Source organism: Pelmatolapia mariae, linkage group LG18 (assembly GCF_036321145.2).
Source record: "Pelmatolapia mariae isolate MD_Pm_ZW linkage group LG18, Pm_UMD_F_2, whole genome shotgun sequence".
In the NCBI taxonomy this organism is placed as follows: domain Eukaryota; kingdom Metazoa; phylum Chordata; class Actinopteri; order Cichliformes; family Cichlidae; genus Pelmatolapia; species Pelmatolapia mariae.
Window position 1 is genome coordinate 27406737 of NC_086243.1, and position 16808 is coordinate 27423544.

General features: G+C 39.6%; 1 protein-coding gene across 6 annotated transcripts in view; it reads left to right on the forward strand.

The window, feature by feature from the left end:
* Positions 1-12586: 12586 nt before the first annotated feature.
* The window catches only part of LOC134617529 (supervillin-like), a 46709-nt gene continuing 42487 nt past the window's right edge, over positions 12587-16808 (forward strand). For 5 of the 6 annotated variants that reach the window (XM_063462802.1, XM_063462804.1, XM_063462805.1 and 2 more), the window contains exons 1-5: positions 12588-12927; positions 15198-15261; positions 16310-16401; positions 16504-16561; positions 16654-16802. In XM_063462802.1, the coding sequence (XP_063318872.1) occupies positions 12867-12927; positions 15198-15261; positions 16310-16401; positions 16504-16561; positions 16654-16802 (424 nt within the window). In that variant the 5' untranslated portion in view covers positions 12588-12866. Of the gene's footprint in view, positions 12928-15197; positions 15262-16309; positions 16402-16503; positions 16562-16653; positions 16803-16808 lie in introns of all 6 variants that reach the window. The other variant, XM_063462803.1, reaches the window with a different exon arrangement.

A 16808-nucleotide genomic window follows, 5' to 3' on the forward strand; every position in this document is an offset into this window, starting at 1 on the left:
GTGACAGTTGCTGTTGTCTGTATGTATGCAATATTTTTATTTTTTATTTATTTTTTTTTTTAGAAATGTGCACTTATATCACATATGCGCCAGGACATAAGGAGCAAAGATAATAAGGGGTGCATATGTATGAAATACAATATATGATTTTATATTACAAACAAAACCAGTTATGTATATAAAAGCAGAACCAGTTACAGTTACCATTACTCTGATAACATGTTGGTTTTTGGAAAAAGTTTTTACATTGTTGGCCCCTTTACAGGTTCATCTCTGGAGCTAAATTATACATCTGAAAAGAGATCTGAGAAAATGAAAATTGCTAAATCTGTGTTGGTGATCCTCCCATACAGGCTTTGTATACATTGTTTTAGAGCTTGCACATGAGGCATCTGATCTCAGCTGCTGATACTGTCCCGCAATATGAAAAACGAGAGAAAATCAGCATAAGTAACTGGGCTCCTCGAGTGGGTAAGTCATTATTATGGAGATGTTTAATTTTCAAAGAGCTGACTTTTATTCTTTGAGCAATGCTAAGGCAATGGAAAGCAAGCATACGTGTATAAGCACAAATATGCGAGTGTTTTCACACATGTTCACTTGTGTGCTGGCAATTTCAGCCCAATTACCGTGCCAGACTGTCACACTGAGCTCCACTTGCTGGATCAAAGCGTTGGCAAAGACAATACTTGAGCTGAACCTTGTAAAAACCTCCCAGCATGCTCTCTGGGAGACTTGGAGGGCATCCATCCTCTTCAATTTCCTCTGTGTGCCATCTTTTTTTTCTAAGATGAGAGTGAAAAGTCAGATTACTGCTTCCTCTTATATGATACTTTATTAATCCCAATATAGGTAGGCTGTCTTTTCATTACGCTGTGGGTGTTTTTTGTTCATGGGCACAGCGTACAAAGGCACTGCAGCATTGTTTCTTAAGCTACATGCAGCTTCTGACAGTCCCAGCTACCATATTTGGAGTGCAAGCTAAATTACAAGGATCAGCTGTGACATTAAAAACACTGACAGATGAAAGTGTTTTGACATCAGGGGGGTTACCTCCACTATATTAGCCAGTATAATGGTTACGTACACAGTATAGCTGTATAGTATTTTTATATACTTTACTCTGGATGCAGCCATAAATAATAAACCAGTAAAAGGCTTTATTTCAGTACTGTTTCACACTTTAAAGTTCCCATCTTTAATGGTAAAATGCCATAGTGTTATTTACAGAAAGCTAATTAAGCTTTAGTTAGCTTTCTCTGGACATTTAAACTGGAATTTTGGACTTTTTTCAGAACAGGTTTGTCGTGGTCTTACCTTTGTTTCTTACTATGACTCTGAACATTTTCTCTGGTGCTCGTTTTTAACTGAAAGTTGTCTCAAAAACTGAGGTGGTACTTTTCCCAGTCTTGAACTTTCAAAATGGCCGCCTGTAACCTTGATAAGAGCTAGCTCAGGTAAATAAGTAAAAAAAAATTACACCTGCACGCCTTCAGTTAAACGAAACTGTTGATTGTTGTACATTAGGGGTTAATACACTGCTACTTAATTAAATTATAAAGTCTGTACTACTAGAATAGTGTTTCCTTATATAGTTATATGATGCTAATTCAGTAGCTAAAATATTTTGACTGCTACTGTGCAGTGCTATCTCTACCTTTATTATTAAGAGCCTAGAAAAACAATATGTCACTAATATATACTCTGGGTTGATCTACTGCTACCTATCACTACTCGTAAGTGGTTAGGTTCAGTATAATATATAATCTGTTTAACATTTTAATTATTACCCCCCCCCCCACACACACACGCACACACATCTAGCTTCTGAGTCTTGTATGGATTGACAGCATGTGGAAAAGGAGTTCCCAAGTTTATCGAGGCATCTTGCAGGATAATGTGGTTGGCTGTGTGCCAGCTAAAGCTCAGTATAAGCTAGAAGAAACCGCAGGACAATGAACCTGAATATTAAAGCAAATCTAATTCAGAATGGCTTCAAATAAAGATAATCTGTCTTTTGAAGCGTCCAAAACCTTAATCCAATAGAATGACGTTAAGATGTGCATGTACACTGAATACAGCTGAGATGAAGGATATCTGGAAAGAAGGATGATCTGAAACTTCCCCTGAATACTGTTCACCTTGGATCCAAAGCTACCAGTTGAGATTACTGCTGTCCAGTCAGGTGATGTACAAACTGTTGGTAAATGCTGGGGATTTGTAATGGTTGTAATTATTATTATTTTTGTCTGTAACTCTCACTTAATCACCAAATAATGCAAACAGCAAGGTTATTCCAAATCTTCATACACTTCCCCATTGTATCAAGGAAAGCATCACTTCTCTTTTGTCTTTTTGTGTACTTGGGATTCTTTGAATGAAACAGTCTGCCTTTGTTCTGCAGACCTCCATCTCCAGCTGTCCCTCCATCACAGCTGCCTCAGCCTCTGAGTCAGTCCAGTTCTCAGTAAGTTGCCTACATATCTGTCATTACTGTACACCTGTCAAGCCTGCTTGCCTGTGCTGGATGTGGAATAAGTAAGTCCATTAATGCCACAGTGACAGTTGCCCTCATTTTCTGCCACCCTTCAGCCTGTCCACATAAACTCGTATTCCTGACTGTAAACAGGATTTTTCTGCATGCAAAAACTTTCCCATGAACACAATTGTAATAAAATTATTTCTTAACCAGTTTTGTTAATTTTAGGGTCATTTTCTCAACTGGAAAATATGTTTTGGTTTACCAAGGCCATGAAATAACAGACAAATGGATAGATTTCTGTTAGGTAAGTGGTCATTGCCTTTATTGAATGCACATTAATCCTACTTGTGTGTGTATTTAACCCCAAAGATGCATTTTATATAGGAAAAAAATGAGAGTAAAAGTCATGAATGTGTAGATATACCCAAAACAGATCTGTAAGGGAGCAACATTGTTGACTGAAATTACTGCAGAAATTACTGCAGTCAGTATACATCTGACTGTTACTCATAGATAAAACTACATAAATGTGGCTGTACACGGTCTGTAATATCAAGACAAAAAAAATGACAGAAAAAGGTAAGAACAGAAAAATTACATTTTTCCAATGTGTTGTAGGGAGATAAATTATGAACATAACTATATAAAGTGATTTCTTTATCTTTAATCTTTGTTCTGTAAAATGTTTGAATTGGTGACCCGTCCTGCAGTTACAATGCAACACCACAAGATGGAGACAAACAGCAATTAAACACAAAACCGACTGTAACAAGGAGCAAAACCCTAAATTGACCTGCTCCTCTTTCACCACAGTACTCAAAGACACATATCGGTAGCCAAAACTTAATCACCTGGATGTGCAGATCTTTTTTTATATAGAAAATACAGTGTTAGGACTTATTTAACACAGTTTAATGTCCCTGCTGTTATCAAACATCTTAAAAAGCCCATAATTGCTCTACTGCATTTGCGTTTGTATTTTACTGTTTGATTCCCTTTGTTTAAAACATGGCAAGGAGTCCTTCTAGTAGCAGATGAAGTTAAAGTAGTGATTTGCATTTGTTTTTTTGTCTGTTTTGGACATGAAAACTGCAACTTTTTAAACTGTGTCATACATGTGAGCTTTTGTAAACAGTCGGCTCAAGAGTTCCTGTTTTGAGCATCTCACAGCTGTCCTGTGTAAGCAGTTTGACATGGATCATGTTAGTAATCTGTCAAATTTATGTGAAAATTCTGCACAATGAGGCTGCATATGTAGTGATAGTTGTGCCCCTCAAACTCCAGAGATGAATTAAAATGTCCTAACATGAAATGCAGCATCATCCCAGTGTTTGATGCAATCCTAGTTTCTTTGAACAAACTGGTCAGGTGACTGGTTGAAATGAATGCAAGTGAAACAGTGCGCTGTGTATGACCCTGGTGTCATAGAGCAGGCGTTCCTGCGCAGCCTGGATCACACTGTACTGCTGGATTGTAGTTGTAACAGCTGATTCGATCCTCCTGCTCCGGGAGCCCGACGCTGCCTGGCTATTTATGGCAGATGCCCCTCAATTGAGGCCGCTCTCTTCAGCCCATACATGGTTGCTGTGGGATAAGGTTACTGCAACAATTTTGGCCCGCACTCCCTAAACTCTTTGGAAGTAGCGCGGTGTCGCCTCTGACCCTCAGTTTAAACTCTATTAGACCGGCGATACAAACCTGATTTGCAGAATGGACATTTCAGGAACCACCTATCTTCACTTTTGGAATAGTTTGAAGAATCACTAACTATAGGAGTATCCAGACACCTAGCCTGTGTACCTTTTCTCAGCTTCACCCCTCTTTTCCCCTCAGTTCTTTTCCCTCTGTCCTTCACCCATCTCCTGCATACCCCACTCCCTCTCTTTCTTCTTTCTCCCTCTCCCTTCTTCCCTTTCTTTGCTTGGCTGTTCCAGGACTGATTTATTTATCCCAGAACCGCAGAGCTAGAGGGAAAGCACCGGGATATATTTGTCAGCTGCTGAGGTTGGACCTGCTTCACGGTAGATGACTTAGGCTCTCTGTTTGGGTTTACCTGCTCACACCTGCACCTCCTGCCTCCTCAGCATCATTGTGTGGCGGTTTGATATCTCTCCTTCCAGGATAGATGGACTTCATCTGTGAACCACTTTTCTCGATTCCTTTTTATTGGAGCTAATGTGAGTTGCAAGTATGATTTTATCTCTGCTGGTTTAATCTTATGTCTGCTATCCTAAATTATAAGTCAGCACATCACATATAAACAGATTACATGATTGCAAATTCCTTTATTTTTATGAAACGTCAGTCATTTAGCATAAACATTTAGAGGGCAACAATGCTTAAAGATACCGGTAACTTTCTGCTTGTTTGATTAAGTAAACTTGGCATTGTGTGCAATCAACAAATGATGCGCGGTCAAATTAGATGTCATTTTTAAAATGCTGAACAGATATTTGTAGGCGAAATGCTTTGTAACAAGATCTCTTTAGCTCAATGACCATCTGTATAATGTTTCTAAGACTTTGATTTGATTATATTTTTAGAGAAATCTTTATTTATAGTTTCAGAGTGGTACAAAACACACATACTCATAGATGACTGTTACTCCTGTAGGTGGTTGTGTTTGCAGGTTCACTGACTTTAACAACAGTCCTATAGTTTAAATGTTGTCTTTATGATTGGAAGACGTCCTTCCTTGTCCCTCCTTTTCTGTCATATGCCCACAAATGGAGGCAAACTTTACCTCCAAAACACAAAACTGAACAGTCTTCAGATGGTGTCTAGCTTACATTTTCTTCATAGCCGAGTCCGCTTCTTGTTAGTTTTCACTTATGTCTCAAGTAACCACATGGGTATTAGCATTCCAAGCCCCAGATTATAGCTGTATGGTGGTATGCAAGTGCAGCTGATCTGACGGGTATGTGCTGGGCCAGTGTGTTGTTCCGGCATCGGCCGGCATCATTTCTCCACAGTTTTGTTTTTATAGCATGTGTGCCTCTGTGAGGGGTGGGGTGGTGGGGGGAGCATGTGATGCCGTACGCCAGTTGCTTGGTGCTCTGCACCTGCTGCACTCATCAAAGTGAACAGACAGGTTTACTGGCCGGCCCCAGGCTTGACCCTGTGCCACTGGACTCTGTTCATCCACATATGAGAATTGAGATTGGCTCAAACCTCCAAGTGTTACGAGCTTATCTGTAGGCATTCACCCAGTTAGCAATACATGCATACATACATACTTTGTTCTGTTTTATTGGATGCGTGTTTGATCTACTTTGAAGAACAGCGAGGGTTTATAGTGTGTTTCATCTCTAGAAAACAAATATTCAAATTGGAAGATTGATTTGGTTCTTTCAAGGAAGCAAAAATGTCATGTTTCTAAAAAATTATTTTTCTTTTGAACACCGAGTCAAAATAACACACCAGATAAATATTTGTTAACATGCAGATATTATTCAACAGGACATATATCTGCCGATACACTTGCTCTCTGATGTATCCACCGGTGTGTGAATGGTAGATAGAAAGCAATTCTGCATAAAAAGGGCTCGTGTGATTGGGTAAATGAGACATGCTGTATAAAGCGCTGTGAGTGCTCTGGGAGAGTAGGGAAGTGCTATATAAGAATTGCAGGTTGACTGACTTTAACAACAGATTTCCATCCTTTCAAGCATAACGTTCTCATAACTTTATCAAAGGGAAAGGATTTCTCTGGTGTGCAATATTCTTAGCTGTAGTCTAGGCTAGTTAGAGCCATTTCTACTTCTTTAAAATCCTTTCATCACTCTTCTGCAGCCTGAATGAGAAACTTTCCTGACCCCTGTCTCCTCAGCTCAGCATGATTTGTGATTGTGCTGTCTACTGTCCGCACTGTGTTAGGCAGCTATCCACAGGGTTTTCTGGGTCTTCTAATAATCTGGCTTTACTCTAATTGTATGATTAATGTTTAGGTTAAGGGTGATATAAATCTCTGAAGTTGACCAATGCATGCAAATTAATAAATGAGTTCTTTAACACAAGATCTCTGTAGATACTCAAGTGCCACGAATAATCTATGACCAATTTTTAGCATGTGATTTTTAGTAAAAGGGAATTATTGTGCTCCTTTTCAGCTCTGTATTTTTATTCTTGGCCCCTTCTAAAGTAGTTTTGTGTGATTCACAGTTATAAATAATCCTATTTTTATCTCTTATTCGACCCCAGTGCAGTCTCTCGTTTCTTCAACACTCTGAAACAAGCCCTTTCAGCTCCTTTCCCCCTCCATTTAAGCTAACTTTCTTCTGATTGGCTGTAGTTTGTAAACATAAAGTTTGTACACCATAGAGCTGGGGACGTCAGTGCCAGAACTGTGTGCCTAAGGTGACCATATTAAGGATATCCTCTCTTACTGATATCATGTTCTTGCTTCATAATGTTTTGCAACTCATCACTGAGGGTTTGTCACCTTTGTTTTGGTAATTGTATTGTCTGCAATCACGTTGATTATAGTCAGTCTGAATCTCCAGTAGTGTAACATGGGCTTTAATAAGAGCAGTGGCTAATCATGGAGTCTGTCTCAGCTCAGTTGTCTGGTCTTTATCTGGCAAACAGTAGAGAAGCTGCAGAAATGGATCTGCATTAATGTAAAGTACAAAAGTAACTATGCACTGTATCTAATTGAACTGATGTTTCTCCTTTGTCTGCTCATGAGTTGCCTTAAGCTACCTCGTAATGTTGTATAATGTGAAGACAATGGATAATGTACCCTTAAAGAAAGGATAGCCAAATCATTAAGTAATCATTTCTCGCGTGAAATCGTCCTCCCCCTCCTCTGTTACTGTTTCTCTCTCTGTCTCCATCTCTGTTTTGTTTTCCTCCTTCTCTACTTCTCTGAGAGTTGCTGAACTCTAGTGTCTCTCCTCTGCATCGACCTCTGTGCTCATCAATATCCATATAAGAGCAGAGCGGGCAGATTTCTGTGTTGAGCGTCAGGCAGAGCTGATGCAACTCAGCAGAGAGGAACACAGATCTGAATCTAAAGAGGGAATGCCAGAGTAAATGTTTAAGGAAGGAGGAAGCATGAAAGTTCCAGCTGTGCTCGCTCTGCCTCTCATTTGACCTGTGTGTGCATCTTGTACATGTGTGTACATGTGTCTACATAAGCACATGTATCTCTATGTGATTTAGTGCACAATAGCTAATCAAAAAGGAAGAAATTCTCCTAATAAAGGCAGGCCAACTTTGAGCATATTGTCTGCTGCTGCTGAAAGTGCAAAGTAGCATGTAGATATAATCAACATTTTTCTGCGATGAAATGAAAGCTTTTTGCTGTTCTACAGTAAGCACCAGATGTGCTGTAATCTTTTCTTTTTTTTTTACTACTCTGGGAAAAGTTCTGGGAAAGGTTCTGGGAAAAGAAAATGACAGAATTAATTTATTCATGTGGACTAAAACAAGATGTGAGTAGTTAGCGGGAGCAGAGATTCATACACTGTACAGAGTATTAGAGAACCTGAAAAACAATGCTGAGCAAAGTAACCCATCTGCAGTGTGACATCACAACGACGTTATGGAGAAACATAGAAGAAAAAAAGAGAGCGCCTTAACGTTTAAATTTAAATGCCTGGTTTAGAAAAGAGTCACAAAGGGACACACAGGGACCAAGCTGTGCTTGTGGCCACAAGAGGAGGCTGACTGCTGTTTCTATGTAATTATCTTTTAAATCCAGATTAAAAATAAAGTCTTGTAAATAAAAAGTACAGATTTATGAACCATCCATCCATTTTTTCTCAGATATTGCTTTTGGGTCACAGGGAGGTTGTAGCCCATTCCAGCTCATATTTGACTAGATGCACCCTGGACATGAAGATAATTTAGTACCAACCATTAACCTAACATATATACTGGTGGACTGTGAGGCAGAGCCAGAGGATTTAATTTAAAAAGAATCAAGTTTGTAACCCTGGATCAGTTTTAGCTGCTGGTTGCTGATAGTTGTTTGTTGTTCATCATTTTTTGGCAAAATTAACTCCAGGGTCAAATCAACCAAAGCAACAGACAGTACACAAGAGAGGTAAGGAAGAGGAGTGGACAGAGACGAGTGTCTCATCCCTCAGAGACGAGTGTCAAGGATGAAAGGATAGCACCAATGGCGAAAGGGAAAGTTTCAATAGTGATAGTGAGACCTGCTACGATGACTGGTTTGGAGACGGAGGCACAGGCAATATCAGAGCTTGAGAAGGAGAAGAAGGTGGCACAGCTGAAGATAGTAAGAGGGGCCAGGAGGGTCAGGGATAGAAATGAGTATGTCAGAGGGACAGCTCAGGTTCAGTAGTTTGGAGACAAAGTTAGAGAGTGAAGGGTGAGATGGTTTAGACATTGGCAGAGGAGGAATAGTGGAAACACTAGACAAAAGATGCTGAAGACGGAGCTGCCCGACAGGAGGAAAAGACCACATTCATGGTTGTAGTGAAGGATGACGTGTGGAAGAGAATGCTAAGGGTCGGGTGAGATGGAGGCAGATGATCCACTATGACGACAACAAACTATATAGAGTGTAAAGGAAATTTGGGGAACGATTCCTCTGTTTAGTTAATCAGTGTGTATAGTGATTTTTTATTGTGTCATTATGGTTAATATTTGGAATCATTTAATCATTTTTTTCTTCCTAATGTTGACACATAGCAGTTTAAACTCACCAAATGACTTCATGGAAATTATTTTTCTTTGACTCACTAAAGTGGCTGCAGATTGTCATGCAGTGCAGCAGGAATGGTATGCACAGGAATTAATTGCTTGTTTTTGTGAGTTGAAATATTATCTTTAACTCGGAATGCAAAAGCACAACATTGTACTCGACACAAGCCACCCATAAGTATCATCACAGAAAGTTTTAAGTCCAGTAAAGCTAAGGTTGTCAAAACAAATTCAAACAAAGTATCATATGGTGTTGCTGTCTGTAGGAATACCTCCAAACTTAGCTGAAACTCTTTATGTCCAGCTTGGGCTTCTCAGGTCAAGTGTGACTAGCAGAGAGATGCTTTGATGCTGAGTCATGCAGGGATTTGTTAAGTGGTGTTTACATGATGTTCTGGGTGTTGAGTTTTATTGAAGGTTGCATGACAGCGTTTGTACATCCTGTGCTGAAAAGTGATGAAATTGTAGAGCAAAGTTTCACATTGTGTCTTCCACCTAACAGACCGTGAGACCACCAAGTGGTCTGAATGTGCACATCCATCCCTGTACTGTAGCTGACGGCCTGTTAACATCAGAGTTTTGTAGCTATGATGTATTTACAAATAATGTTTTGGCAGGATATCCTAATTTCAAAAGTGAAGTATTTTTTTTATTTAAAATTTAGATTTACTGATATTGTGCATTAAGAAAGCTTATTTATTGTACAAATGCACGAAAAATTGCACGAAAATTGCGTAAGTGAGATATTTACAGCTGACTTTTTAAATGATATCCCCATATACAATTAAGGAGACACTTCTTTATTGGGTTACTGTAAATTTTGAATGATAGAAGAGGATTGCAAATCAGATCTTCAACCTGTGCACTGGTCGTGATGTCTGACACAAGTTCCCATCTTGTCATCAGCTCGTCCACCCATAGTCCATCTTTATTACTTGGAAAGCTTGAAGTATTACATCCCCTGCCAGTGTGGTTTACTTCTAAGAAAAGCCTTATGAATGACGTCTGGCAGATTTTGAAATGATAAATTTGTATGCAACCAGTGAGACAGAGAGTGAGTGAAAGAGGATGTCTTGTGTTTGTTGCTACTGAAAGTGGTGGAGAAACCGATAAGACAAAGTGAAATAAAATGAATGCAATAAAGAGTAGAAGAGAGAGAAAGACATGAGAAATTAGAAGGAGTTGTTGGGAATGAGTGGGAGAGACAAGAGGAGCGTGTGAGGCAGATGCACGGATGGCAAATCTGGGGAAAGAAAAGAAGGAATGGCAAGGAAAACAAGACACAGCAGTGGGGAGAAGGCGTGGAGACGGTCCCTTGATAAACACTGGCAGGCTGGCTGACGGGGTGACCTCTCTCCGAGGCAGCCACTCACAACACATGTTGCCTTATTAGGGGCGTCTACAGGGTGCAGAGGCAGACTAGAGGAGGTGGGGGTAGTTTGTGTGTGAAAGGGTGAGAAAACGCATCACGCAGAGAAGACGAGTGAGTAAGCAAGTGAGTAAGCAAGTGATTCCAAAACTGTGTAACAAGATTTTGTTTTTAAATCAGGTCACAGATCGTTAAAAACAACTTCATCCTCTGTCATCTACAGGAAACACTACAGGTTGCATACATCCTTGCTCCAGGTGCTCTACACATTGTGTTTTTAGGCCTCCAGGTGCTCTACACATTGTGTTTTTAGGCCTCGTACATTGCATCACATATAAGCATTTATTGTCACAAATAGCAGAGAATGATTGAAACTGTGGCCCACAAACAGCTAAGAAATCTCACATGACTAATTCTGAATTTTGAGGTGTTTTTATTTACCTTGTACTTTTAATGTACTTTGAACTATAAATTTTTTAATTGCCATATATAATTTTTGGCAGTAAGCTACACTACCTAATGTTGTATTTGTGATCCAAACTTTCTGCTACAAACATTACATATACAAGGGCAAAAACAAGAGTGGGAGAAAATGGATGGATGGATATTTCAGAGTTTAAGTTCTTAAAAACAGAGAGCTTTTCATACATTCTCCCAATATATATTTCCATGTGTTATATCACTAAAGGTGGCCAGCTGTTGCACTGCTGGAGGAGATTATGCCACGACTCTCTGAACTCTCACTGTGACCTCCAGGGTGCTGCGTCGTCCTCACTCGTCTCACTGATGTAATGACTGACAGAAGTGGCTTCTGCCATTTCTTCAATAAAACTGCCTCTGCACCAGCACTATGTGATTCTCACCACATTTCAGGCCTGACTCGTTGGCATATTTTTAGCAGCAAACAATGAACATGAAGCAGGTGCTGAAGCAAAAAGCAATGATCTTACAGCACAGTTTTGATGGAGTATGAAGAGAAGGAAACTTAAGGCCCTTTCTTATCAGCCACATCCCTGTATATGAAAGCCTTACTGACTTCAGGGTGAAACTGATAGCCTTGCAACTAGAGTGAATCATTGCTTTGGGAATACACTGAATTTTATTTTCTTGTAAACTGTAATGCTATTAAAAAAATGAATAAAAGCTTCACAGCCAGACCGATTACGTTCACACTGTATGTGGTACTGAATCCGATACATATCTGATGTTTTAGAAAGCGACTGCTGTTTGAATGGTCATGTTGCATTAAATCTGTCTTTTACGTCACTGACACAAGACAGACGCCAATTATCAGCGCCGGAGAAGCTTCCTGGCCATCCCGTGTAGATGTTAGTGAAACTGTTGGGAAGACAAAGTTGGAGAAACGTGAACATTTTATTTGTACTGTATAATCTGCAGATTCTGACAGACATTTCCAACTATCCTTTGAAGCACCGCTCCTCTCTAAAACAGCAATAAGGATAATTATCAGGCCATATGTAAATAACAAAATAACTTTATAACTTAAAGCAAAATTGGGAAACGTAAAGTCCGAAACAAGTCTTTATATTAAGGCCATCAGTCAAACAATACTGTTTGGTCTGGGTCTAAACAGAGCGCATTGTGTGTGGCGTCTTCTTTTGCGTATGCGGGCCGCTTTGATCGCTTACACTAGAGCGCGTTTGCTGTCGCATTTTATTTGTAGTGTGAACAAGCAGACAAAAAAATCGGATTTGATCAAAAAATCGGAATTGAGCAATAAGACCTGCAGTGTAAACGTAGCCTAAGAGCCTAATCATAATATTAATGCAGTGTTTGGCTTCAGTTTATAGAAGTTTGATGGCACTTGGCAATGTTGGCTGAAGCATGCCCTTACTATGCCAGTGTTAAGCTACCATCTGACTTCCAGTAGTCCTGGGCCCCACACCACCACCTGCAGTCCTCCTGGCATCCTCCTCCAATCCTGTTCCAGAGTTTTCATCATCAAGGCTAATTTCTGCCTGTAATCTGATTAGGGTTCTGAGCTGCTTTAGCACCCTGCTGTGCTGTCTCTCTCTCTTTCTCTCGGCTCGCTTGCGTGCACGAACACACACCGACATACACACCGGCATTGCACGACTGCCAGTCTGTGTAGGCTGTAGCTTGCTTTGTGGCCAGTCACTCTGCTCTAACTGTGTGCGTGTCCGTGTGTGTATATATGTGTGTGCGTGTGAGGTCGTGTCACCACCTCCATCCCTCCTTTTCGGCTTGCTGGTAGCAACCTTCATCTTCACTGCTGCCACTCCTGCTGTCCACCACCATTACCACCACTGTGACCAGAGGGGAGTATAGGCGTAGGCTATCCTTCTGTTCTTCTCCCTAAACATGTTTCGAAACCCATGGATCTCTAGTTACCATGTGAACCATGTGCAGCCCTGTGGCACAGGTAAGGCCTGCTGAAGAGGAAGAGGCTTTAGGACGACTTTCTTAACCCACTTGAATACCTTTAACTGTCTAGATTAGCTTGGAAGATCCATGCAATTTAGCTCTTAGCTAAGACAAGTGACAGAGATTGATAGATGAGGTGATTCACCTTGAGACTTCTTATTTGGATCAAACAGTTGTGATATGAGATTTAAACTATGCAATTCTTTTAAAATTAAGATTATGATACTAAAAAGTGTGGTTTAGCTATTCTCATTTAGCACTTTATATTTCAACAGGTAGATGCTCCTGTGGATGCCTTATCTTGTAAATGCACTCTTCATGAAACGCTTTGTAAAAACATTACAAGGTGTATGATGGGAAGAGACTGTGTGGAAAGCAAAGCCCTAGTTCACTCAGGGAGTCTATTTTGCACCTCTGAATATTTATAGAAAATCCCTCTCCTCTCCACGCTCACTTTAGGACCGTCAGCAGCCTAAGCCGCTCTCTGGCAGTGCCAGCTTTGATGCTTGTGCTGCTTGTTTTGTTGACAACCTGCAGGCGTTTCCAAGGAAAGACAAGCTGACATCTGTACAAGGGGCTTTCCACCAGAGGAAGTATGTTAGTGAAATCACAGACTGACAGATACATGCAGCTCTACAAATTCCCACAGGCTGTGAAAACGCTGAATGTTTGTGGATTTGAGAAGAGATAATGCCAAAGGTTATGGCGTTTATTGATCGCACATGTGAAAATAGAGTACAGAAGTTGTCATGGACAGCTTTTCAGCAATCTGTGTTTTGTAAACAGAGAAGAGCATAAATTATAAGATGAAGGAGTCTAACAGGGTTCTGGTTTTTCTGATTTCTCTGAAGTCACCTACATGTTACCGAGAAACCCTTAAACTTGATACTTGTCAGGATTTTGCCTTCTCCAGAACCACATCTTTACACATCCACGCTTCCTTCCTACCCTGCAAAACAAAAGTTGCACAGCATTGCCACACAGTCACTCGGGGGCCAAAATAAGATGTTATGGAGGCGTCTGGAGCAGTAATGTGATCGGTCCCCTATACTGGGATACAACTTTACAACAGACTGCTGTTGCTGTGACATGTGAGCGAGAAGGTCAGATATCAGTTGGGAACTGGATGTGAACTCAGAGTTTTCTTTTTTTGAAGTGAGCTCATTGTGGGGTTGGAAATTTCCTGTGAGAAATGAACCAAGTGTTTAGTTTGAGAAGAGCACAGCAGCAACTCTTGGTTAATCGCTCTATACTATCAACCTTTTTTATATCGGTCTTGTGTTTTCCCATCAAAATAATCCTGTGAATTATTTCAAAATGTCTCTGTCTGTCTGTTTCCAGCTTGGTAGGTGTTTTGTCCAAAGCTGGACATGGTTTCATTTAATATTAATTAAGTGATTTATTGATTGATTTTTGTTTCCTGCATTAAATGTCATTGTTTACTTTAACTTAAATTCTTGTGCCCATGTAAAGAGAGTTTCTAATGTTGGTAAAAGGTTGTTGTTTCCTCATAAAAAATTAGATTGTGAATGGGTTGAAGTTTTGATTTGCCTCATCTTTAAATGTCAAAAGAAAAATAATATAAGGCTATATGTCTTGTACTGATTGTTGAATTGGTAGGTGTTATAGTACCAATCGAACACTATAATAAAAAAAACTCCACGGAGCAACACTGGTGGATATGTATGTTGTTTGAAGTACTTTTGAAATCAAATATGGATAAGGACCGAGCAATTCAGTCGTGGATTTATACAAGTGTCAAACACAAAAACACATATTTAAAGTGCAGCTAGACAGGATTTAACACCTCTGGAAAGTGATCGAAGCAACAAGGCTTTTCCATTCTTTCTTGATTGTCTCTAAACAGTACAATTATAGCATAGTTATACCATGTATGCTACAGCCATGCTACCAGAATTGTATGCTTGTAAATACAATAGAGCAAAGATTGTGCCACTCTTTTGTTTTATTGTAAAGTTGTAGTTGTTTTTTTACATTTACATGTAATTTTAAAGTTCAAAATAGCTCTATCAGCTGTTCAGAAGGTTTTAAAAAACTTCCTTTATGATGCATATTGAGCTGTTTCTTGTTCTTTTTCTTAAATTTTGTTTCAGGTTTTGTCTTTGATTAATGGATAAAGAATTCTGTAATACATTATAGTGAAACATACAGTTTATTTTGATACAGATGCTTCGGTACTTGCAATGCCAGCATATATATGTATATATTTATTATTCAAGTTTAACTGTGTCTTGTTTCTCTTCTCAGGATTTGGATCTAAAGCGTCTACCAAACTTTGTACCTCCACCTCGCTGCCAACAGACACCTTAAGGTCAGTAAAGAATAAACTCTCTTTATGTGAAATCATGATGGGATACCAATATTAAAACAATTTAAAAATGGGTTTATAGCAGGTGGATTTATTTATATAGCTACCTATAATGTAGCTACTTAAAGTAAATGATATGCAGCATTTACTGTCATTTTATGTTTTGTTATCTAGGCACGCATTGAACCGATCTATATGATGTACTTACTCGAGTGCTTTAGCTTATCATGCTTAGTAACCATTAAAAGCTGCGATGCCTGGAACAGCTTATGCTAAGAAACCTTTTAGTTCACATGGAATTAGAGCTATAATACCTCCTTCAGGACCACTGTGCACCAAGCTCCATTTTGCATTAGTTTACAGGACAGCATTTACCATTTACAGCGTTAGTGCTCTGGGGCTACAAGCTAAATAGCTTCACTTCTATATAAATTATAAGACAAAATTAAAGGTATCTGGTCCCAAAAATAAAGAGTAGAACCCTAAAATCTTATTTAAAAGATGACAAGAACAGCTCAATGAGATTTAATTCTGGATATGTAAGCATGAACAATGTAGTTCAGTTTTAGCTTTATGTTTACTCTTACATCACCTTAGCTCAGCATCACTTCCAGAACTTTAACGCACACAACTGATGTTAAGATTTATGTTTAAGTGATGAATAAAATAGTTGGAGAAGCTACTGGAAACAAAAGAAGGGTGAGATTAATTATCCTGGCTTGTGTGATCTGTTCATGCTGCCAAATAAAATCATTAAGAGAAGACCTTAATTGGCAGTTTCTAATTGAGGATTTGATGACCTCTTTCTTAAGTTGGATCTTAATAGAAGCTACACCAGCTGAGCTTCAGCGTTACCTGCTTTTACCTCTTTAGGACAGGTCAGCTAAGGAAGAGTTGTTGTGAAGGCTAAAGAGGAATCTAGTTTGCTATGTGAGGTTTAGAGCATCATTAGTTTTCTTTGGGTTGACTTTGGACTTCCTGATTAAAAGAATAGAAGTTTATTGCGTCATAAGTTTCATATTGGTTTGTGTCTTCTTCTCTTCTTTTTCAGTTTTCAGAGTGACTTCTCCTTGAATGACAAGACCGCTTTGGTCAAGAGTGTTTCAGATACAGATGCCAAACTTCTGGTTGTCCTTCCCAAAGGTGGGCTTCACTTCTAAACACTTACAAAAAACAACCCAGAATAAGGTAATGTTTAGTTAGTCATGCCATTTCTTTGACTCAAATTTCTGGTCCTACTTTTAGTTTCAGAGTTGAAGAAATATTTTGAGGGAGCTGTCACAAAGGATTTGGGAATGAACAGGTATTTTCAAGAATGACAACGTATTTTGATGTAAACATGTCACAGACTTCTTTCACTTCTAACCTTCACCTGTTGTATGTTGTCTCCAACAGGAAGGAGAGGATAGCCCGGCGCCTGGAGGGCATTGAAAGTGATGCACCACCTGCACTGGTGCCTGGTGGATTGGTTGCCAACAGGATGCTTGAGGAGGATCCCCCACGATACACCCGCGCCTCAGACCCCTGTGAGCCTTGCGTGATGGGTAAGC